General features: G+C 37.4%; 1 protein-coding gene, 1 long non-coding RNA gene and 1 pseudogene across 2 annotated transcripts; 2 read left to right on the forward strand and 1 right to left on the reverse strand.

Moving 5' to 3' along the window:
* Positions 1 to 2,523: 2,523 nt before the first annotated feature.
* Positions 2,524 to 3,423, forward strand: LOC118994504 (tigger transposable element-derived protein 1-like; annotated as a pseudogene).
* Positions 3,424 to 3,863: 440 nt separating this feature from the next.
* On the forward strand, positions 3,864 to 7,680 carry LOC118994505 (bifunctional methylenetetrahydrofolate dehydrogenase/cyclohydrolase, mitochondrial-like). Its single transcript, XM_037057135.1, is given in 2 exon segments — positions 3,864 to 3,869; positions 6,040 to 7,680. Coding segments are annotated over 2 exon segments (531 nt in total). The 3' UTR covers positions 6,565 to 7,680.
* A 285-nt stretch (positions 7,681 to 7,965) lies between these two features.
* Positions 7,966 to 22,925, reverse strand: LOC118994489 (uncharacterized). Its single transcript, XR_005068060.1, has 3 exons — positions 22,915 to 22,925; positions 19,812 to 19,817; positions 7,966 to 8,030 (listed from the first exon to the last, which is right to left on the reverse strand). It is a non-coding gene; the product is annotated as an uncharacterized LOC118994489 (long non-coding RNA).
* Positions 22,926 to 26,019: the final 3,094 nt, after the last annotated feature.

Raw genomic sequence — 26,019 nt, forward strand, 5'->3', positions numbered from 1 at the left:
ACACGTGAGAGGCAACCATACATTGATATTTCTTTCCCTCTCTCCTTCCCTTCCCCTCTAAAAGTAAATGAATAAAATCTTTTAAAAAATAACCATATAAAAATTAAAATAAAAAAAAAAGAACAAACTGACAGTAACCAGAGACAAGGTAGGAGGGGATAATGGGGGTGAAAGGAGGAAGGGTTGTTGAGGAACATGTGTAAAGGACACATGGACAAAGCCCAAGGCAGGTAGGATCAAGGATAGGATGGAGGTAGGGGTGGCTAGGGTCGGGGGAGAGTGATGGGAGAGAAGTGGAGACAACTGTTTTTGAACAATTTTTTTTAAAAAGAAGCTGAAGTAGGTTATTCAGAAGATCTAAGATATTAATGAAGGTAGCTACAATAAACAGCAGAATTTAAATGTAGGTGAAATAGCCTTATATTAGAAAGACATGCAATCTAGGATTTTCATAGCTAGGAGCAGTCAGTGCCTGGCTTTGCAGTGTCAAAGGACCGGCTGACTCTCTTGTTAGGTGCTAATGCAGATGGAGACTTGAAGTTGGAAAGTAATGCTCATTTAACATCCTAAAGTCTTAGGCTATTAAGAATGATGCTAAATTGACTCTGCCTGTGCTCTACAGTGGTGGGAAAAAGTAGATTTACAGTTGCTCATATGAAAAAAGACATGCAGGTTATGATAATTACAATACCTTTATTAACTCAATGTCACAACTGTAAACCTATTTTTGCCCATCCCTGTATGAATGGAAAAATGAAGCCTGGATGTCAGCACATCTGTTTACAACATAGTTTGCTGAATATTTTAAGTCCATTGTCAAAACCTGCTCAGAAAAAGGGATTTCTTTTTAAAATATTACTGTTCATGTGTCTCTGGATCCTCTGTATGTCCTCTTTGGAGAAGTGTGTGTTCAAGTCCTTTGCCCATTTTTTAATTGGGTTGCTGGTCTTTGAGTGGAGTCGAGTGAGTTCTTTGTATATTTTGGAGATTAAAACTTTGTCTGAGGTACCATTGGCAAATATGTTTTCCCAAGCTGTTGCTTCTCTTTTTATCTTGATACTGTTTTCCTTAGCCATGCAGAAGCTTTTAATTTTGATGAGATCCCATTTGTTTGTTCTTTCCTTTATGTCCCTTGCTCTAGGAGACGTATCAGTAAAAATCTTGCTGCATGGAATATCTGAGATTTTCCTGCCAATGCTCTCCTCTAGGGTTTTAATGGTTTCATGGCTTATATTGAAGTCTTTTATCGACCTTGAATTAATTTTGGTGTATGGTGTAAGTTGGTGCTCGAGTTTCATTTTTTTTTTTTGCATGTAGCTGTCTAGTTCTCCTAACACCATTTGTTGAAAAGACTATCTTTACCCCATTTTATGTTACTGCCCCCTTTGTCGAATATTAATTGACTGTAGAGATTTGGGTTTATTTCTGGGCTCTCTGTTCTATTCCATTGGTCTATGTGCCTGTTTTTATGCCAGTACCAGAGACACATGAAAAGATGCTTGATATCACTAGCTATCAGAGAGATGCAAATTAAAACCATAATGAGATACCACTTTACACCAGTCAGAATGGCTATCATAAACAAAGAAACAAACAACAAGTACTGGAGAGATTGTGGGGAAAGGGGGACCCTAGTTCACTGTTGGTGGGATTGCAGACTGGTACAACCACTATGGAAAACACTATGGAATTTTCTAAGAAAACTAAAAATGAACGTGCCTTTTGACCCAGCAATTCCACTGTTAGGAGTATATCCTAAGAACCCTGAAACACCAATCCAAAAGTACCTATGCACCCCGATGTTCATAGCAACACAATTTACAATAGCCAAGAGTTGGAAGCAACCTAGATTCCCACCGGTAAATGACTGGATCAAAAAGCTATGGTACATCTACACAATGGAATTTTATGCTGCAGAAAGGAGGAAGTAGCTCCTACCCTTTGCAACATCATGGATGGAACTGGAAAGCATTATACTGAGCAAAAGAAGCCAGGCAGTGAAAGACAAATACCATATGATATTACCATTAACAGGAATCTAAACAACAAAACAAACAAGCAAGCAAAATATGACCAATGACACTCAAATATGGAACAGGCTGACAGGGTCCAGAGGGGAGAGAATCACAGGGAAAAAGGGGATGGACTCACATGCACATGTATAAAGGACACATGGACAATAACTAAGGTGGGGGGTGGAAATGGGAGGGATGTGGGGAGCACTGGAGGGGGCAGGGCTGCGAATATAAGACAGAAAACTGTACTTGAAGAAGAATTAAATAAAGCCCTGCCTGGTGTAGCTCAGTGGCTTGAGCACGGGCCTGCGAACCACATGATGGCGGTTCAGTTCCCAGCCAGGGCACATGCCTGGGTTGCAGGCCAGTTCCCAGCAGGGGACTCACAAGAGGCAACCATACATTGATATTCCTCTCCTCTCCTTCCCTTTCCCTCTAAAGATAAATAAATAATTTTAAAAAAAAGAAATAAAAAATAAAATAAAATAAAATATTACTGTTCATTGAGGAGAGCTCTGATGGAAACATACAGTGAGATTAATGTTGTTTTTATGCCTGCTAACATAAAATCCATTTTCCAGCCCACAGATTAAGGAGTAATTTTATATTATTTTAAAAATGCATTTCTCAAAGCTATATCTGAGCAAAAGAAATTGAAGAACTTCTGGAAAATATTCACCGCTCTAGATGCCATTAAGAAAATTTGTGATTTATGGGTAGAGTCAAAATATCAACATTTATTGGAGTTTAGAAGTTCATTTCAACCCTCATGGATGACTTTGAGGGATTCAAGACTAGTGGAGAAAGTAAGTGCAGAAGTGGTAGATATAACAAGAGAATTTGAATTAGAAGGGGAGCATGAAGAATTGACTGAATTGCTGTGATCTGACAATGAAACTTGAACAGATAAGAAGTTGCTTCATAAAGATGAGCAAAGGAAGTGGTTTCCTGAGATGGAATCTACTCCTGGTGAAGATGCTGTGGAGATCATTGAAATGACAACAAAGGATTTACGAGTATTACATAAACAGTTGATAAGGCAGTAGTAGAGTTTGAGAACATTTACTTCAATTTGAAAGAATTTTTACTGTGGGTAAAATGCTATCAAATAGCATTGCATGCTACAGAGAAATTGAAGGGAAGAGTCAATTGATGCAGCAAATTTGTTATTTTAAGAACTTGTCACAGCCACCCCAACTTTCAGCAACCACCACCCTGATCGGTCAGCAGCCATCAACATCTAGGCAAGACTACCAACAGAAAGATCATGAGTCTCTGAAGGCTAAAGTGATGGGTAACATTTTTTAGCAATAAGTACTTTTAATTAAGATATGTACATTATTTTAGGCATAATGCTGTAGCACACTTAATAGACTATAGTATAATGTAAACATGCTTTTTATATGTACTGGGAAACCAAAAAACTGTCACTCACTTTATTGCTATATTCACTTTATTGTGGTGGTCTAGAACTGAACCCACAATATCTCTGACAGATGCCTGTATGGATCTAAAGAATAAATAGAGCCAGTTACACTTGTGATAAACATTTTGAGTATGGCCTTGGATTTTTAGGTTTTAAAGTAGAATTTGAAAAAAGTAAAATTGAGAGAAAAATTAGAATCAAGTATTATTTGACTGATATTTTTATATACATGCTTGGGCATTTGAATTATTTCCACTTGGTTCCACGTAGTCAATGACTTCAGTCTGTTCCATTTGGGATTGCCAGCTCTGGTTGTGGAGCATAGAGTAGAGGAGGGCTAGAGAGACCAAGCATGTGTGATAATGCTGCCCATAGTACTCGGTTCAAGATGCAGGGTTCCAATTTTGTGACTTCCATCCAAGATGGAGGTATAGGTAGACACACTGTGCTTGTTCCAAGAAGGACAAAAACAAATTTAAAAGCAAAAAAACAACCAGAATTGACAAAATCTAACTGTATGGAAGTCCGACAACCAAGGAGTTAAAGAACATTCATCCAGACCTGTAGGAGGGGCAGAGACAGGCAACCAGGCGGAGAGGACTTTGGGCAAGGCAGCTGCTGGAGGACCAGGGCTGGCAAGGAGGTGGCTGGCGGACCAGGTGAGGTGGCGGATTTTGGTATGGGCAGTCCCACATTCGCATGCAGATAATCCAGGAGGAACAACTGGGGAGTGAGACAGACCATGCAACCCAGGATTCCAGCACATGGAAATAAAGCCTCAAATCTCTGATTGAGAACACCTGTAGAGGTTGAGGCAGCAGCAGGAGAAACTCCCAGCCTCACAAACAAGACCAACAGGGTCCTAGAATGTACACAATCCCACCCACCCAGGAATTTGCACCAGAAGGGGCCAATTTGATTGTGGGTAACTGAGGAAGTGACTGAAAACCAGCAGAGAATAGAACAAGCAGCATTGTTCCCTCTCGAAACCCTTCCCCCCATACAGCATCACAACGCAGCAACGTGGGTTGCCCTGCCCTGGTGATCACCTAAGTCTCATCTCCTTACTACGTAACTGGTGCACTGAGACAAAAAACAATGGCCCAAATGAAAGATCAGATCAAAATTATAGACAAAATACAACTAAGTGCCAGAAAGATAGCCAACCTATCAGACGCACAGTTTAAAAAAACTGGTAATTAGGATGCTCACAGAATTGGTTGAATATGGTTGCAAATTGGAGGAAAAAATGAAGGCTATGAAAAATGAATTAAAGGAAAATGTACAGGGAACCAACAGTAACGAGAAGGAAACCAGGACTCAAATCATCAGTGTGGACCAGAAGGAAAAAATAAGCATTCAACCAGAACAGAATTAAGAAACAAGAATTCAGAAAAATGAGGAGAGGCTTAGGAACTCAGGACATCTTTAAACATTCCAACATCCAAATCAGGGGTACCAGAAGGGGAAGAGGAAGAGCAAGAAATTGAAAACTTATTTGAACAAATCATGAAGGAGAACTTCCCCAATCTGGCAAAGGAAATAGACTTCCAGGAAGTCTGGGAAGCTCAGAGAGTCCCAAAGAAGTTGGACCCAAGGAGGAACACACCAAGACATACCATAATTAAGTTATCCAAGATTAAAGATAAGGAGAGAGTCTTCAAAGCAGCAAGAAAAAAGAGACAGTTACTTACAAAAGAGTTCCTATAAGACTATCAGCTGATTTTTCAGAAGAAACCTTGCAGGCAAGAAGGGGCTGGAAGAAGGTATTTGAAGTTATGAAATGAAAGGACCTACACCCAAGAATACTCTATCCAGCAAGTCTATCATTTAGAACGGAAGGGCAGATAAAGTGCTTCCCGGATAAGGTCAAGTTAAAGGAGTTCATCATCACCAAGCCCTTATTACATGAAATGTTAAAGGGACTTATCTAAGAAAAAGATTAAAAGCATGTACAGTAAAATGATAACTCCTGAAACAAAAACAAACTAAGCAAACAGGTAGAACAGAATCACACAAATGGAGATCACATGGAGGGTTATTGAGGTGGGAGTGGGTAGGGACAGAGGGGGAAAAGTTACAGAGAATAAGTAGCATAAGTGGTAGGTAGAAGATAGACAAGGTGAGGTTAAGAATAGCATAGGAAATGTAGAAGCCAAAGAACTTACATATATGACCCATGGACATGAAGTAAAGTGGGTAATGTGGGTGGGAGGGGGTGCATAGGGTAGAGGGGAAGTAAGGGGTGGGAAATGGGACAACTGTAATAGCATAATAAATAAAATATATTTATGAAATAAATATTTTTTTCTGAAAAAAAAAAAGATTGCAGGGTTCCCTCACTGGTGCTGTGACTTTCAGTTCCTTCAGAAATCCAGAATATTTTAAATCTGGGCAAAGTTTAATTAGCATTGATAGATGCTCTCAAAGAAGTATGTAGGTGGATATGTTTAAGAATGGGAGTGTTTTGTTTTTAATTGCTCCTGTCATCTAGTGTACAACTGATGAAGGTCTGGAAACAATTATAACTAGTACCCTATAGTTTGCCATTGTAGTTTGAGTAGATGGAACATTTCGAATTATATAAGGTGTATGTAGTCCAACACAGACCATGGCATTCTCATCACTGCTGCTTCTCTTGTGTCCACATCGGCCACCTGGCTGCTCAGGCTCACACAGAACTGCCACCTCTGCCATTTCCCCCCACCTATCAGCACTTCAAATGAAGTTGTCATTTTTTGAGGGAAACTTTACCAGCAGATCAAGTAGGAAGTGCAGCAGAAGGTGGGAGCAAGTAGCCAACAGCCACACCTGAGCATGGTTCTGGTTGGTTATAATCCTGCAAGTTATTCCTATGCCCTCAGTAAAACCAGGGTCACTGCAGATATGAGAATCAAAAGTGTGACATTTGCGAATCCAGCTTCAATTTCAGAGGGAGAGCTATTGAATTTAATCAGTAAACTAAATGATAATGATACTGAAGATGACTTCCTTGTTCAGCTATCTCTTCCAGAGTACAGGAAGTACAGAGTACATGAGAGAAGGAACTGCAGTGCTGTTTCTCCAGACAAGGATGTTGATTGCTTTCATGTAATTAATGTGAGGAGAATGTATATGGACTAGTATTCCATATTACTACCACATGAAATGAAATTTCACCTACCAATGAAATGTTTCATTTCACTACCTCATGGGTTGAGTGAAAAATAATTAAGCAAACTAGCATTCCAACTCTAGAGAATAATGTGGTTCTAGCTTGAATGTCAAAGTGATACAGTGTTAAAAAATGTTACAGTGATACTACACACAGATGGGGGTGCATGAACATCCTGGGCGTGATGCCACTATTACAATATCTCACCAATACACTCTCAAAAAGCAGCTGACAAAACAAACATACAATTCTTGCATATATTGTGGTTTCTACTGCAGGCATTCCAAATCTGATCACAGCAGATAGGGTCAAGGTAGGAGCAGATTTCAAAGTCCCATCACTGCCAAGCTCAAGATGGTTGGAGATGTGGATTTTGAAGGAGTCTAGAAGAAAGCTGGTTACGTTAACTCAGTCCCTGGGGGTGTTGGTCTCATGACAGCAGCAATGCTAATGAAGAATACCAGTATTACTACCAAAAAGGTTCTGAGGCTTGAAGAGTGGGAAGTACCGAAATCTAAGGAGTTTAGAATGGCAACTAATTAACTATTGGTGTCTTCTGTGTCACAAACAGTACTCCAAGCCAGTTCAAGGGGCAAAACAGGCCAATAAAATGCAATATTTTTAGTTATTCTATTAATGTGGTTTTAAATGATGTTTTGTATTTATTGAAGACTTACATGGGTGGGTGATTGTGCACATGGCTTTGCAGTACCTCACCAGGGAGCATAGCAGTATCGTGCTGGGTTATATGATCTAGCCATAAGAGAAATTATTTACCTAGTGATTACTCTGGGGGACATTGTCACATTGAGAATGGCTGCCTAACTTTGTCAGACCACTTCAGTTATGATTTGGCTTTTCTAGGATTGCATTTCCCAAATGCTGTTCCAATAAGAGTTAATACTTACTTTAGGTTCTAAACCTTTTGAGTCCAGCTGGCCAATCCAAAGGAAAAAGGTTGCTAGAGAAAATCAGGAAAAAGGTAAAAGGGAGAAATGATAGTAATTGAGTAGAAAAAAAATTAACCCAATTTTATACACATTGACTAATAACCAGAAGAAAAGCTACATGTTAATAGTGTCCTAAGCTGTCATTTTACACCTTAGTCAATGGGAAAATGTCTAGGGTTGTTTCATGTACTAGTAGCCCGTGTTTTATGTGTGTTACTATTTATGAGGTCTCCCCATTTTAGTTTTCTAGGATTGAAAGGTATCTTTAAATAACATGAACATATTGTCATAGTTGGTTTTTCCTATATCCTTAAATGTCATTGTTAAATTTTTGTACTGTTGGGGTTGTGTGTATGGTTTCTTTGGCCAAGCTTGAAACCTATTTTTGAAAACCAAAACTTGGACTTGATAATCACTGGGGCAGTTTGTGTAAATATGCAACTTCCTTTTCCACCAAGGAATTGTCAGCAGCTGCCTGCTTTTCTCTGATGCAGCTCTTGGCTTTCCCCAAAAGGTTTTTGAGAGCCTGAGTTAATACTGAACTTAATCAGATTTCCTGATTAAAGCATTTTTTGTTTGAACAAAAAAAGGTGTATAGAATTACAGCTGACCCCTGCATAATGCTGGCATTGGGGCACCAACTCCCATGGAATAAAATATTGGCATATAGCCCTGATTGGTGTAACTCTGTGGGTTGGGCACTATCTCGAAAACCAAAAGGTCACCAGTTCAAATCCTGGTCAGGGCACATGCCTGGATTGTGGGCCAGGTTCCAGGTGAGTGCACATGAGAGGCAACCAATCGATGTTTCTCTTGCACATCATTGTTCCTCTCCCTTGCTTTCTCTCTAAAAATAAATTCTTTTTTTAAAGATTTTATTGATTTATCTTTAGAGGGCAAGGGAAGGAGAGAGGGAGAGAAATATCAATGTATGGTTGCCTCTCGTGTGTCTCCTGCTGGGAACTGGCCTGCAACCCAGGCATGTGCCCTGACTGGGAATCGAACCACAATACTCTGGTTTAAAAATAAATTCTTTAAAAATCTTTTTTCTTTCAGTAAATGTTTTTATTGTAGTTTTCCCATTACCATTTATCCCCCTTATATTCCCCTCCCCCCACAGTCACCACGCTGTTGTCCATGTCCCTGAGTTCTTTTTCCTTTTTGCTCAATTCTTCTACTCCCTAACCACCCCGACCCATAGCTGTCAACCTGCTCTCTATCTATAGGTCTGTCTCTGTTTTGCTTGTTAGTTCAGTTTGTTCATTAGATTCCCCATATGAATGAAATCATATGGTACTTGTAGTTCTCTGACTGGCTTATTCCACACAGCATAATATTATCCAGGTCCATCCATGCTGTTGCAAAGGGTAAAATTTTATTTTTATGGCTGAGTAGTATTCCATTGTGTAAGTGTCCTGTAGTTGTTAAAGCCACTTATCTACTGATGGACACTTGGGCTGCTTCCATATCTTGGTGATTGTAAATAACACTGCAATGAACATAAGGGTGCTTATGTTCTTTTGAATTAGTGTTTGGGTTTTTAAAAATTGGCATATAACTTTGACTCTCCCCAAATTTAATTCCTAATGGCCTACTGTTGACTGGAAAACTCATAACATAATCAGTCAGTAAACACATATTTTGTATGTTCTATGTATTATATACTGTATTCATACAATAAAATAATCTAGAGAAGAAAGATTAATGAAATCATAAGGAAGAGAAGTTCATTCACAGTATTTGTTGAAAACAGTCTGTGTATCAGTGGACCCATGCAGTTCAAACCCACATTGTTCAACAGCCAATCATACATTTTATATCAAATTCCAAAAATTCCATGCTTGATACTACTAAAGTTAGCAAATTGCTATCCCAGTTGTTTAGCATAGCTCATCAAACCCTGCTGCCTTCAGGTTAGTAGGAAATCTCAGGTTGCCAGCAAATCTATATTATCACTTTAACCTAAAGACTGTTCCCCAAAACCATAGGGAGAACATCCATCTTAAGAATATTTGTTCTTTGAAGTAGCAGTAGCATGTGTGTAGTCTGCCTACAGTGTGTCACAATCTTGTTCTTTGAAAATTCTTTGAGTTTCTGTAATAAACATGTTTTATCAGAAACTGTGTTTTGCTTTTTATCTTTAAATTACCTTAAACTCTGTCAAATGTTGAAAAAAATGAGTTGTCAGAATTTACTCTTTTACTATATAGGGTCTATTGTCTTCATACACTGTAATACATTTTTCTCCTAAGAATCCATTGTATAGTTATTTGTTAGCAGTGCTTTTTGTTGAAAGTTTATTTGAAGGGGGCGGGCAGGGTTGGGAATATAAGACAGAAAGCTGTACTTGAACAAGAATTAAATTTAAAAATTATTAAAAAAAAGAAAGTTTATTTGATGGGTCCTGAGTTGAATTCAGTTCTATATATGCATGTATACTCCAGGTCTTTAATGAGGCTATAGGATAGCTTTCCCCAAAATTTGCCTCAAAGAATATTGGTTCCATTTTTTTTAAGATTGTGTGCTAAGAAATTTAGGGGAGGTTTAGTCTTAATAAAATCTAACAAGTCTCTTTTCTATAGGATCTTTCAGAGCCTTAGATTTGCTAATATGCATTTAAAATTTTAAAGATAGGGATATTATAGCATGTTTCCTAAATTTACTTACAGAAACGTTTAGTAGTAGAGTATGATTCAGAATTAGTGAGCTTTAGAACATACCTTGGGAAGTATGATAGGAATATGAAAAATATGAGCAACCATATGTTTCATATTAATTAAAAATGTATTTGGTATTCTTGAGCTACGATGATTGTTTGGAAGGAAAAGAAATGGAGAGTATGAAGTGAATGAACACTGCTGCACTTTGAGTTCCAGAGTTCAGATTTTAGCTGTCTTCAGCACCTCCTATGTCTGTGTATCCTTGAGTGTGTGTTTTGAGGTATCTGGAAAGTGGTGATTGTCTCCTCTGCAGAACTAGAGTCTTCATCTATGAAATGAGGGACTGGATCAAGTGGGTTGTTACCACTAGATTCTGGAGTCATTACACCTGACATTTTTTTATTCTAGATCAGTCTGCCTTTAATAAAACCATGTACAGAAGCCAGAATTTTAGGTACTTCTTGGGCACTTGCTTGCTTTGGAAAAAAATCTTCACTGCACAGAAATCACCTTTTCAAGCTGAGTTTTATCAGTTTTCCTCTCAAATTCATTTAGATGTAACTCACATATAACTTAAGTTTTCAGAAATGTAGCATGTAACATGTATAAGAAATTCCACCTATACCTATAGGCATTTTACCTGTATTTTTCAGCCCATAAGACACACCTAGGTTTTAGAGGAGGAAAATAGGGGAAATTTTTTGAAGCAAAAAATGTGGTAAAATATTTAATAACATAAATAACATAATATTTCACCAATGTAAATGTAAACAGAACTCAACAGCAGCATTAACAAACATTATCCATCCCAAATTGCCGGGGCGGGGGGGCTTACAGTCCAAAAATGTGGTACTTCCTGATTCTCAGGAGCCTTTTGCCTTTGTGTAATTGATGTGATTAGTGCTATTAATGAAAACGCTGGTCCTTCCTGATGGACACTTCTCCAAAGAGGACATTCAATCCCACTTTTAGATATATATCTGAAGAAACCCAAAACACCAATTTGAAAAGTTATAGGCACCCCTATGTTCACTGCAGCATTATTTACGATAGCCAAGATATGGAAGCACCCAAGTGCCCACCAGTAAGACAAGTGGATAAAAAGGTAGTGGTACATATACACAATGTAATATTCCTTGGTCATAAAAAAGAATGATCCCTGGCTGGTGTAGCTCAGTGGATTGAGCAGGGGGCCTGCGGACCAAAGGATTGCAGTTCAATTCCCAGTCAGGGCACATGCCTGGGTTGCAGGCCAGTTCCCAGCCGGGGATGCGTGAAAGGCAACCATACATTGATATTTCTCTCCCTCTCTCCTTCCCTTCCTCTCTAAAGATAAATAAAATCTTTTTAAAAAGAGTGAAATCTGACCATTAGCAACAACATGGATGGTCCTAAAGGATATTATGCTAAGTGAAATAGGTCAGTCACAAAAAGAAATTACCATCCAGGGTGGCATGGCTTACTGGATTGAGTACCAGCATGTGAACCAAAGGGTTGCCAGTTCAATTCCCTGTTGTCTAGGGCACATGCCTGGGTTGCACACCAGGTCCCCAGTAGGAGGCACATGTGAGGCAACTACACATTAATGTTTCTCTTTCTCCCTCCCCCTCTCTCTAAAATAAATAAAATCTTTTTAAAAGGAAAAGAAAAATACCATATGATTAAACTTATATGTGGAATCTAATGAACAAAGCAAATGAGCAAACAAAACAGAGACAGACTTGTAGATATAGAGAACAAACTGATGGTTGCCAGATAGGAGGGGGTTTGGGGGACAGGGTGAAAAAGATGAAGGGATTAAGAAGTACTAATTGGTAATTTCAGAGTAGTCACTGGGATGTAAAGTACAGCATAGGAATATAGTCAATCATATTGTAATAACTATGTATGGCGCCAGGTGAGTGCTAGAATTATCAAGGGAGTCATTTTGTAAATTATATAATTGTCTTAACTACTATGCTGAAACTAATATAAAATAATATTGAATTTAAAAGGAAGTCAGTCCTTTAAAACTCAAGTATCATAATGTACTTATTTCACTTAAAACATGTACTCATTACTTTTTAAAAACATATGCTCATGCCTAATGAAAGTACATTGTGAGATGTATTTTATGTTCCTTCCCATTTCTTATTATTTAAAATTCTGGTAAATGTGTATGACATTAAATTTGTCATTTGCACCATTTTAAGTGTATATAATAAAGTAGCTTTAATTATATTCACAATGTTGTACCACCGACTGTATCTAAGATGAAACCTTTTTGGTGAGTGAGTTTTTGTTGTGACTGAAGTTGGTTATATTTTACAGCATTTTACACCAGGACACCTTTGTGCTAAATTACAGTGGCCATTACTCAATGCAGATATTGTAGGAAGGGAGAGAAACTCATGGTAAGGAATGGTTGAATGATTAAATGATTTCTTAAGAGCCTAGTATCTCATATCTGGATTACTAAATCTTTTGAGTAGATGTTAAATTTTGATCTAATTGGTCAGAGTTGAAATCATTAGGTAACTACTGAATAGCTGCCTTTGTTAGTCACAAGTATTCTATACCTATAGTATCCATTTATAAAGGTTTTTAAAAATTTATTTCCTTTTAGAGAGGGGGAAAAGGAGGGAGAAAGAAAGGGAGAAAAACATCAACGTATGAGAGAAAACATGGATGGGTTGCCTCTCGCACAACCCCAACTGGGAACTCAGTCTGCAACCCAGGCATGTGCCCTGACTGAGAATTGAATCAATGACCTTTCGGTTCGCAGGCCAGCGCTCAATCCACTGAGCCACACTAGCCAGAGCTATAGTATGCTTTTAATGTAACAAGTATTTCATACAAAGGAAGCATAGACATGTGTCTAATATTTATTAGCAGACCCTCTCCCTCTGGACTTTGGTCTTTCTGGTGATCTCAAGTTACTACTATAGGTTTTGCTCTTGGTCATAATGTCTATTTGATAATGGGACTAGAACCTGGTTGCTTCCTTCAGGAAAAAACCTTTCCTCCGCTCTGGAAATGCTGTGTCTTAAGAATATTCTCTCCCTCACTCCTGATTGTTAATCTTCAGTCTTTGGTTAAATGAAGGGACTTGCCCCCACAAAAAGAGATTTGGGACCCATCTAATTCCCCTACCTGAGAGAAGCACCAGAGAGTTGGAACTAATAGTGATGAATTTAGAACTATAACACACATGTTCCAATCTTCAGTCAGAGAAAATGATTGTCCTGTGGTGATAGATGAAACAGAGAAGAATGTTTGTTTTTTTTCTCCTAAAGTAAGAATTTAGAGCTTGGCAGAATGGAAGTATTTATCTACTTTTAACAACCTCTGTTAAAAATGAGGAAACAGAAGCCTTTTATTTTGATGAAATAAAAAAACTATGATACATTTACACAATGAAATACTATGCAGCAGAAAGAAAGAAGGAACTCCTACCTTTTGTGACAGCATGTATGGAACTGGAAATCATTATGCTAAGTGAAGTAAGCCAGGCAGTGAAAGACAAATACCATATGATCTCACCTATAAGTGGAACCTAATCAACAAAACAAACAAGCAAGCATAATATAACCAGAGACTTTGAAATTAAGAACAAACTGATAGTAACCAGAGGAGAGGTGGGAGGGAATAATGGGGGGAAAGAGGGGAGGGTTTCAGGAAGATCTGTAAAGGACTCATGGACAAAACCAAAGCGGGGTAGGATCAATGGGGGGGAGGTGGGGATGGCTGGGGTGGGGGGAGTGGTGAGGGGAAAATGGAGACAACTGTACTTGAACAACAATAAAAAAACTCAGATGCAATTTAGAAATGTGGAATGATGTTATGAAAAATGGTTAATCATGTTAGATAAAGACTAATTTACTTAAGAAAAAGAAAATTTAAAAAAATGAGGAAATAGGCACATATTGACTGTGACTCAAAAATGTATAATTCATCAGTTGCAAAGCCAGAACTAGATACCCATATTATCTTGACTTTTGCTCTAGTGTCAGATATAAGAGAGTATGACTCTGTGTTTGCCTCTACTAATTTATTTGCCTGCAATATACTTGGTAAAAGTGTCACTGCCATGTATTTATAGGATTACTCCAGAATAAATATTTTAAGTGTTTTTAGTATCACTTAATAGTATAATCATTCCGCAAAAAGAAAACTTACAGCGTTTACTTCAATATACAGTGTTAACTTCACTTTTGTAAGCTTGAAAGTTGTTTTTTTTAAATAATTTTTTTATTTAATTCTTGTTCAAGTACAGCTTTCTGTCTTATATTCCCAACCCTGCCCGCCCCCCGCCCCGTGCTCCCCACCTCCCTCCCATTTCCACCCCCCACCCTTAGTTATTGTCCATGTGTCCTTTATACTTGTTCATGTGAGTCCAGCCCCTTTAAACTAAACTTTGAGAGATGCTTTCTACAATATACAGAATTTTTCTCATATAAGTACTTACTATATACTACTTAGGATGAAAATCCAAGTACTACAGACAGTAAATAAAACACGTAAGGCAACTGAAGTCTGCAAATTTCCTGGTAAATACAACAGGTGAGATTTTGCTTTTATATAGGGGATAAAGATTGGGTAACTTCAACAGGGAACATTGGGTGTTTGTCTGGTTCTAGTGTGAGGCAGGGATAACAGTGATTAAGAAAGTCATGGGCTCTAGATCTGGAATTTGTGGATTTGAATTCTGATTGAACTAGTTACTGGCTCTGGAGCTATATATCTCAGTTTCCTCATCTGTAAAATGGGAATAAAGATGCTACCTATCTTCTAGAGTAGTTATGAGAATTAGTTAATAATACCGAAAAGTCTTAGGAAAATGACTGGCACATAGTGAATGCTCATACATATAATACAAATAATATTATTGTTGTTGATGTTGTTCCTGTTGAAAGACTATGGTAAATGTGACATGTGAAAGGGTAATCCTTTTATGTTTCTTTGATAACTGCAGGACCTTTGACCTGTGGAAACTTTTGGCTACTTGGATGTAAATACAAATATTTTAATAAGGCTTAAACCAGCATTAATTTTATGTTGAGAAAGTATTTCTCAGCCCTTGGTTCCACTAAGTCAGCTTAATTCCTTGATCAATTTTTTGTACCATAGTTAAAACATTTGAGTTTTTGCTGTTTCCAAATTTATTTTCATGAAAGTATTTTTATTGGGATTAATTGTATCTTTTTGTAAATCCTAAAACTGGGCTGTTATAAATATCAAATTTTATTGATTATAGCTCTACCATTGTAAATTTTCTTTTGTACTGGAATTATAACACTTTATTTTGTCTTTAGCACTGTATTAACCAATATAGTTTTTGAAAGGAAGCATTATTATGCCTTCCTGATTATTATGCTTCATTTCACATGCATTCTTGCCTCCCTAGCATTCCTCTCCACCAACTTCTCCCCCACCCCTTCATATTGCTGTTAATGCTGCTTTCTTTAAAACATCTCAATAACTCTAGAATTGAAGAGCATAAGCAGAGGTAGAGTGTAGCTCATTAAGTGACTAGGAGTGAAGGTGTCCCTGTAGTAATGTGTCTGATAATGAGAGTAGCATGGCTGAGGTATGGAGTAAACCAAGATGTTCTATATGAGGAGGAAGAGAAGGAAATAAGGCTAAAATGGTTTTCAAATGCTCTAAAGCAGAGCTTTTCAACTAAAGTGCCACAAGAATTTTTAAAACATGCAATATCTGACTATTTTCAGGGGCAATGACCTCTTTTCCCCTTAGATTTTCATTTCCAACACAACAATAATAGCCTTTGAGTGTGAATGAGTCAAAATTATACCTATTTCTTCAGATTGGCAAAGAATATATTTTTGGTGTGCTACACAATTTTAATAATTAGTTTATGTGAGCCATGAGATGAAAAAATTTGAAAATCGCTGCTCTGAAGGAACTAAGTTCTGAACAGGACAAGAAGGCCATAATGTTTTAGTACATTAAACTAGTTTACTTTTCTTTAGTAAAGAAAACTCACTGAAAAACCAAAAAGAATTAGTATGATGATTTTCAACTGTGCATTGTTTTTGATCAGTTGTATTCTACACAATGGTATAAGTACAGAATTTCACTTGTTAATGAACATGTATTAAAACTATTCTCTTGCTTAGCAGTGACTTCCTGACTTAGGGTAAGAATCTTTTTGAGATTTTAGGTAAAGCAAAAAATAAAACATAGTTACTCTCATAGCTTCAGCATTGTGCACTGTGGTTGATAGTTTATTTAATGTTTTATTAAGATTGGAAAACAATAAGCATTGCATATTTGAATCAAGTACTAATCTAATCCAGTAAACATCTGTTACCATTTCTGCTGTCTCAGTTTTGTGAAAAGCAACATTATGGCAAAGCTGAGAATGTCTCAAGCAGTGATTCAAGTAGTAGCCTTTGCTAATTCCACTGGTCACCACAACCATCTTTATTTTTTGATCACTCATACATTTTGTGCATTAGAGTTAAGGTTTAAGCTGAGTGATGTCTTTCAAGAAGAATTACTAGTTTTGATCAATCATGCATTACCTTTAGTACATTTTTAGCCTAATGTGATTTCCTTAATTGGTATTGAGATCCATTTTCTCTGTTCAAGAAATGAAAGCAGCAGCTGTATAGTACTTTGGATTGTTTGTATTACAGATAAACTAATTATTTGTGGTAAATCAGAAGTATAAATGAAGCTCAAAAATCCATTCTCTGATATGGAAGTAACAAACTACAGTCTCATTAAGGACAATAACTCGGCATTTGCGTACTGTGGAAATACCAGAATTTTTCACAAATGAAATAATAATGACTTTTTTGATGTGTTCCCTAGAAAGGATTGTGGTCCATCATTTTGTCAGCTGATAAACTCCGTTGTTCAGCACTTTAAGTGTCATTTACTAATTTACAGCTAAAGTAAAAATACAACTGAGCCGTGGCATTCACTTCTCTTCTATTACAGCTGGCTCTGTGAAAGTTGTTTGAGGAAACCGTAATTGCCTAAGCCCTACATGAATTGTATACCAGATGTACTGTTTTAAAGTCTTGGTTCTTACTGTGCATTTTACACGTTTTATTTCAGTATTAGCCTTTTGTTTGGTGCACTTAATGTTGAGTGGTATGAATGTCTTTCTAGGCAACATAATTGGATTCTTATTTTTTTCCCAATGAAGAAAACAAGGTCAGCATCAACTTTGCAGTTTCTTCTCAGTCTATTTTTGGAGTGAGGTCAGAGTTGGGTCAAGGTCAAAAACATTTCTTCATTTAGGTAGTATTCAAATGATGTTGTTTCAGTCCTTCTGTTTGTCATTGCTTCTCACAAAAGTACTTTCCTTTAAGCTTTTTACTTCTTTTACATGAATACTTCTTTTACTTCTTTTTCAAATAACTATGAAGTATTTCCTCATATGATGATATGGAAAGAAATAAGGAATGAGCCCATGACCTCAGCCAGTGTATTCTAGATAGGTGCCATAAAGTGGATTTGAACTTTCTTCACTTTTGGGTAACAGTATTTGTTGTCATCAGCAAATCTGCCCAACCTTGAGTCCTGTGGATTCTGGTTTCCACCCTGGTTTGGTCTGCAAATGCCCATCTTCTCTTGGAGAGGTAACTGACCTACAGAGTCCTTTATGAACTCCTCCTAGAGCAGCTGCCACTAAGAGCGTTCCTTCTGGAGTTCCTCTGTAGGCTGCTTGTAATGTCTGATTACTAGTAGCCAACACAGAGGAAGAGAGGGTCACTGGCCAGTACCAGGTGAGGAGAGGGGATCCAGAATGGGAAGAGAGTCAATGCCAAAGGCCAACTTTCTTCAATCCCTCACTTTAGCTCAGGACCAGCTTTGGCTCTGGCCTTTTAAGGATTAGCAAAAATTTCTTCCACTCACTGAGTTCTTTTTAGTAATGATGTGATTCAGCAGCTAGTTCCTGGCTTCTAGGGAGATTGGGAGCTACTGAGCTTGATGTCATTGTATTCAGGCCTAATTGTCATAGCCCTAAAGAAGGGTGCCAACCAGGTCCAACCCAACCAAGAATTCTTAGTTGTTTTCTTCACAAAAATGTTTCTGAATTCATTTTGTTGTTCAGGGGAAGGGAAATATCTGTTGGGTTGTGAGATGGTGATAGCTCACCTACTTTGTACCAAGGAGAATAAAAGTGGTAAATAGGAAAAGTAGTCCACAGTCAGTCACAATTTTTATGAGAATTAAATCCATTTCTATTAAGATCTGTTCTTCACATTTTGTTAGGTTTTTCCTTAGGAAATACTTGTGGAGATTTTTACTTATTTGATTTGGAAATTATAAGATTTCTTTACTCTGTGACATACCTTCAGAAACAATGAATCTTTGTAAGAATTGCCAAAGCACTGAGAATGGGAAAAATTAAAGATACTCATGGTGTTAATTTTGTCCACATATGTAAATGCAGTTTGTGTGGCAAGTAGAAAATTTTAGCTATTAAGTACTTATTTTTATTTTTACATGAATATTCATTCAAGTAAGTCACTTATTTTAAAAAGTCACTTATTAAAGTCTAATAACTAAGAAATGGACAGTACATGTGGACTGAACATAGCAACTTACTTCCAAAGACTATGGTATGAAAGTAGATACCTTTACATTGAAGAAACCTGATAAACACTATACCAAGGTCAACATCCTTACTGATAAGTCATGTCGAGAGTAAATTTTTGACATGATGTGATGAAAATGGTCCTTTACCTCTGTGGTATTCCTACCCCAAAACACACAAATCCAGCCTAATCATGGGAAAAACATCAGATAAATTTCATTCAAGAAAATTCTATAAATCACCTGAACAGTACTCTTCAAAACTGTCAAGGTCATTGCCCTGACTGGTGTGGCTCAATGGGTTGGTTGGGCATTGTCCCGCAAATCAAAGGGTTGAGGGTTCAATTCCCAGTTAGGGCATATGCCTAGGTTGTGGGCCAGGTCCCTGTTTGGGGAGTGTGTGAAAGGCAACCAATTGATGTTTTTCATTTAAATCAATATTTCTCTCCCTCTCTTTCCTCCTTCCCTCCCCCTCTCTATAAAAATAAATAAATAAAATCTTTTAAAAACTCTGTGGAGGTTGTCAAAAACAAGGTAAGTCTGAGAAACTGTCACAGCCAAGAAGAGCATTAAGGAAAACTGACTAAATGTCATGCAGTGTCCTGTAACAGAAAAAGTACATTTAGGTTGAAAACTAAGGAAATCTGAATAAAGAATGGATTTTAGTTAATGCTGATATGTCAGTATTTGTTCATTAACTGTAACAAATGTACCATTGTAATGCAGATGTTAATGATAGGGGAACTGGGTACAATATATATAGGAACTCTGTGTGTTATCTTGGTAATTTTTCCAAAAATCCAAAACTTGTAAAAAATAAAGTTTGGGTTTTTTTTTTTAGATTTTATTTATGTATTTTTTAAAGAGGAGGGAAGGGAAGAAGAAAGAGAAGGAGAGAAACATCAATGTGCAAGATATACACCAATTGGTTGTCTCTTGCATGCCCCCAACTGGGAACCCAGCCACAACCCAGGCATGTGCCCTGACTGGGAATTGAATCAGCAATCCTTCACTTCATAGGCTGGCATTCAGTCCACGGAGCCACACCACCCAGGGCTAAAAATAAAGTTTTTTAAAGACCAGTACCATAAGAGGTATCCTGGCTTTCTATTTAGAATTATCTCTTGGTGATGAGGTGAAGAAAAGCTAGAGGAGCATAGATAGTGGCATTTCTTAAGATCTAGACTCTGATAATCTTGGTAATGCAGTATCATTTCATTGACAAGTACAATTTCTTATTTTAAGTAAAATCAACATGCTGAATTTACCTGTAACAGAATTGAAGAGGTAAGAAATCAGTCATTTAGCATAATGAAATCTCTACTCTGAACATGTTATATGATCGAGATCAACACTTGGGAACATCTAAATGAAGATTGAACAACCTACTTCTGTGAAATTCCAGAGAGTAAATCTTTTCGTCTTTTCAGGCCATACAGTGTCTACCACAGTCACTTAGTTCTACTGTTATAGCGAAAAAAATCCTCATAGACAATATGAAAATGAATGCATGTGGTTGTATTCTTTATTAGAATACACCAAGGTCAACATCCACACAAATAAGTCATGTTGAGAGTATATATCTTGAGAGTATATAGCTAATAATATAGCTTTATTAACTATATTTACTGAAATAGGTGGCAGTCTGGATTTGCCCTGTGCCATGTAGTTTGCTGAACCCTGATCTAAGTGATCTTCTTGTCCAGTTCCATTAGGTCCACAATAATTTCTCTTTTAAGAATTCATAAAGGAAGGCAGTCTGAGCAAGATAGAGTACTTTTGCTTTCAAGGAGAATAGAAATGGCAGCAACACAGAGATAGATGTATGTGGGTTATTCTGCCTTTGGTAGCTCCAAGGGGTGTGTGTGTGTGTGTGCGTGTGTGTGTGTGAGAGAGAGAGAGAGAGAGAGATCTGAATTCAAGGCAATTCATTAACCACATTCTTTTTATGTTTAGTCTGATTATGGTCTTTTTTCTTATTGTTGGTTTGTTCTTAACTGAGTTTTACTATGACAAAGGATTCAAAATCCTTCAGGGAAACCCTTTACCACTTCAATTTCAGTTCAAATTTCTAACCATGGCTTAAAGTAGTATTTCCTAAAGTGTGTGACAGGTGTTTTGATAGGCTGTATAGTTTTAGGTGGTATCCCAACAAATCATTATGTAAAAGTAATGAACAGAAAGAGTTCTCTATGGTCTTCTTTCAGGCTTTTTGATTATTCTAGTAATTTTAAAAAAGTCAAAGCTCGATTTTAGGGTTCCAGCCAAGAGGGAGGCATAGGAAGAAATGCTTCGCTTTCTCACACAGCCAAAAGAAGGATAACAACCAATTTAAAAACAATAAACAACCAGAATTGCCAGAAAATTAAACTGTGTGGAACTCTGACAACCAAGGAGTTAAAAAAACATTCATCCAAACTGGTAGGAGGGGCAGAGATGGGCAGCCAAGCAGAAAGGATGCATGGCAAAGCGGCAGACCATGAGGATGAGGTGGGGCTGGCTTAATGTGAAACTAAACACTCAAAACCTCTAGCTGTAAAATACTGTGGGGATTGTGATGGTGGGAGAAACTCCCAGTCTCACAGGAGATTTCATTGGAAAGTGGGGCTAGAGTGGAGTGAGCAAGAGGCATTGTTCCCTCTCTGACCCCTCCCCCACAGACAGCAGCCGGGTGCAGCAAAGAGGATTGCCATGCCTTGGCAAATGCCAAATGCCTCCTTAAAACATAACAAACATGTGCACAGAGACAAAGAAATATGGCCCAAAGGAAAGAATAGATCAAAACTCCAGAAAAAGAGCTAAGTGACAATGAGATAGACAACCTATCTGATGCACAGTTCAAAACACTGGTAATCCAGATACTCACAGAATTGATTGAGCTCACTCCCAAAATGAAGGAAGAAATGAAGGCTACCCAAAGTGAAATAAAGCAAAATATATAGGGAACCAACAGTGAAGGGAAGGAAACCAGACTCAAATCAACCATTTAGAACAACAGGAAGAAATAAACATCCAACCATAACAGAATGAAGAAACAAGAATTCGGAAAAAATGAGGAGAGGCTTAGGAACCTATGGGACAACTTTAAGTACTCCAACATATGAATCATAGGGGTGCCAGAAGGAGAAGAGGAAGAGCAAGAAATAAAAAACTTACTTGACCAAATCATGAAGGAAAATTTTCCCAATCTGGCAAAGGAGATAGACTTCTAGGAAGTCCAGGAAGCCCAGAGAGTCCCAAAGAAATTGGACCCAAGGAAGAACATGACACCAAGACATGTCATAATTAAGTTATCCAAGATTAAAGATAAGGAGAGAATCTTAAAAGCAGCAAGAAAAAGGAGACAGTTACCTACAAAAGAGTTCCCATAAGACTGTCAGCTGATTTCTCAAAAGAAACCTTACAGGTAAGAAGGAGCTGGAAGGAAGTATTCTAAGTCATGAGAAGCAAGGACCTACATCCAAGATGACTCTATCCAGCAAAGCTGTCATTTAGAATGGAAGGGCAGATAAAGTGCCTCCCAGATAAGGTCAAGTTAAAGGAGTTCATCATCAAGCCCTTATTATATGAAATGTTAAAAGGACTCATCTAAGAAATAGAAGATCAAAAACTATGAACAGTAAAATTACAACAAACTCATAACTATCAACAACTGAACCTAAAAAGCAAAAACTAAGCGAACTAGAACAGGAAGAGAATTACAGAAATGGAGATCACAAGGAGGCATATCAGTGGGGAGGGGGAGGCAAAGAATTGGAAAGGGGGAAAGTACAGGGAACAAGAAATATAATCGATAGGCATAAAATATACAGGGCAAGGAGGTTAGGATTAGTATAGGAAGCAAAGCCAAAGAACTTATATGTATAACCCATGGACATAAAGTAAGGAGGGAGGAGGGAATATTGGAGAATGGGGGGTGGTGCAGGGCAGAGGTAAGATAAAGGGGAGGAAAAAATTAGGAAAACTGTAATAGCATTATCAACACAATACACAAAAAGGCTTGGTTTTATCATAACATTAACAACTAATATAACCTCTTTTTTCCTCCCAGTGCGAGTAGTTTTTAAGCTCATGGCATTGGAAGGAAGGCAACAGTACATACCTAGAATGTTACAGTGTTTTTGTTTTAGTTCTATTTATTTTTTAAGGTCACCATCTATTTATGACAAGTGTACTGTGATACTGTTTCCTGTTAGTGGAAGTGGTAATAAATAAATGTATTTAAGTAAAGACGGCTGATTTAAAGGCGATTTCCTAAAGAAAGAGATTCTGATTGTGAGAGAGATTTGATGCAGGAGAGACTCTTTCTCCATTGCTGGCTTGAAGATGGAAGGGGCTTCCTGGAAAGGAATTCAAGTGGGCTCTGAGAGCTATGAGCCTAGCTAATGGCTAGGAAGGTAGTGGACCTTTAGTCCTATAATCACAAGGAGCTGAAGTCTGCCAAAAACCTGAATGAGCTTGGAAGTGGATTCTTTCCCAGAGCCTCTAGATAAGAGCTTAGCCCTACTGACACCTTGATTTCAGCCAGCGAAACCCTAAGCAGAGAATTTGGCTGAGCCATTTGGATTCCTGACCTACAGAAACTGATATGACATGTGGGTATTGTTTTAAGCAGCTAAATGTGTGATAATTTGTTATGCGACAATAAATAATATAGCCAATTGCCTTTATTCTTATTTTATTTTATTAGAGAACTTGCTTCTTCCCCTAATAGCACTTTTCCCCCTAAAACAAAAAAGACTCAGTTCAGTAGTAGTCTTGATTATAGGTTTGCAGGGTAATCTATGTATAGTGACAGGTAGATCTCTTTTCTCTGGGTGTAGCCTGGCTGGCTTGATAGAACTAGGCATTGCATAAGAATTTCTCAAAACTACCATGCCTAGAGAAGTTAGTTCAACTTTTCTCTCTCCTATATGTAAAAATTTTGTCTGGAGAAAATCACCCAGCATACAATACAAGAAGCAAAATCAAGACATTTCAATTTAGAGAAAGGGAATGAGACAGGAAAACAGAGTATTGCCTACAGGTTAAGAAAAACTAACACTTCTTGTACATGCTCAGGATAACAAGAAGAAAGGAAATAACCATTAAAAACTAAAGCAAGGTGAGAAGAAGACCACAAAGGTGACAGGTGTACCTGTTGAAAGTTACTAGGCTGGCTTTGTAGTCTAGTCTGTAAACCAAGTTCTCTGGGCATTACTTGTAGCTTTCATAAAATTTCCTCTGTGGGTCTTCAGTCAGTCAAATGTTCATTGACTGTCTTTAATGTGTCTAATTGCACCTATTGATCATTTGCTAAGTCTTTACCTTCTAAATTTACTTTTCCTTATTCCTGGTCATAATGGTTGGCACAAGATACAGCATGGAGGGAAAGCTCACATGTAAGGAAAGCTCATGAACCTTACAGACAGGCAGATTTTATGTTAGAATTCCACCTTAGCAATGTGTTAACTGTGTGGGCCACTGGGTAAGATTTTAAAGTTAGTGCTTTTGTTTGTAAAATGGGAATAACAGTGTCTTCTGGAGCTATTGAGAAAATAGCATGAGACCTTTTGCAAAGCACCTAGTAGAATGTTTGACAAACAGTAGATATCCAGTAAATAGTAGCAGTGCTACTCTTGTGATCATCAGGGCAAGTCCAGGATGAAAGAAACTTTCAGAAGCACTCACATGGTATTTGTCTTTCACTGCCTGGCTTATTTCACTTAGCACAATGCTTTCCAGTTCCATAGGTGACACCTAATCAACAAAACAAACAAGCAAAATATAACCAGAGACATTGAAATAAAGAACAAACTGACAGTAACCAGAGGGGGTGGGGGAGGGGCATAACAAGGGAAAAATGGGAATGGTCGTCAAGGAACATGTATAAAGGAGCCATGGTGGGAGGTGGGAGTGGGTGAGTCAGGGGAAAGTGGTGGTGGGAAAATGGAGACAAATGTACTTGAACAACAATAAAAAAAGAACATTTTTTTTTTTTTAAAAAGAAGCCCTCAAAAAAATCCCAAAATGAAATTGTGGAAAAAATATAATACATTGAAAATAATGGTCCCCACGGTGTTACCTCCAGAGTTGTGGCTAGAGGTATATGCTTTTAGGTCAGCTGTAGAGAGGGAAGGAATCTTTGCTCAGAGAAAACCTTCCTAATAGGCCCACCCTAACTACCCTGTTTAATACTAAAACATGTCCTAAACCCACCTTAATAGTTCGAAATCCTTAAAATTATTCTTTTTTTCTATAGATTTATCCCCTTTTAATACACTTTGTAATTTACTTACAGGTTGTTGTTTGTATATTTTTACTGCTCCTGGCATGCAATAGTAATATGTTTGAATTTAAATCTCCCATTTTGTATTTTGCTTGTCCTGCCTGTTCTATTTAATTTTTAATTTTCTTTATTTGTTATGTAATTATTTTTATCACTCAGTTTCCTCCCCCACTTAGTTTAGAATTTAGACACTGTGTCTCAAATTTTTTAATGGTTACCCTTAAAACAACAACATATGTTATGCACTTAAAAGTGTAATACCAAGTTTCATTACCCTTATCTCAGGCAATGCAAGGATCTTAGGGCATTTCAACTTTATCCCTTCTTTAATTATATGTTAATGTTTGTCATACATTTTAACTCTCTTTATATTTGTAATCCCAGAGGATTTTACTATTGTTGTTTTACATGATCAGTATTTATATAGATTTACCTACATATTTGTATCTTACTTTGCTCTCCATTCTTTGCTGCCTCTCAGACCTATCTGGGCTATTTTTCTCCTGCTTATAGTATCCCTTAGAAATTCATTTAGCGTGAATCTCCTTTGACACACTCTCTCAGTTTGTGTTTGTCTTTAGTTTGCTTTTATTATTGAAGTCCCTGGGTGTAGAATTATTCGAATGGTACTTTATTTCATCTCATTGAATACATCATTATTCCATTGTCTTCTGGTTTCTGTTGTTAGCTGTCAAACTGTCTCTTCTTTGAAGATAATCTGTCCTTTTTTTTTTTACCTCTGGTTATTTGAAGATTTTTCTTTTTCTTTGCTTTTCTGTGATATATCTAGGTATAATTTCTTTTTATTTATCCTGCTGTGATTCACTAGAAATTTTGAATTTGTACCAGACATGTGTGATGAAAATTCTATGAAAGCATTCTATTAAAACTTCTCAGCCATTTCCTCAAATATTGATTGTAGTTCATCCTCTCTCTTCTCTCCTTCTGGGACCCCAGTTAACATACATCAGATCTTTTCATCATTTCATC

Source organism: Sturnira hondurensis, unplaced genomic scaffold (genome assembly GCF_014824575.4).
Source record: "Sturnira hondurensis isolate 20B ecotype Veracruz unplaced genomic scaffold, ASM1482457v3 Scaffold0009449, whole genome shotgun sequence".
Lineage (NCBI taxonomy): Eukaryota > Metazoa > Chordata > Mammalia > Chiroptera > Phyllostomidae > Sturnira > Sturnira hondurensis.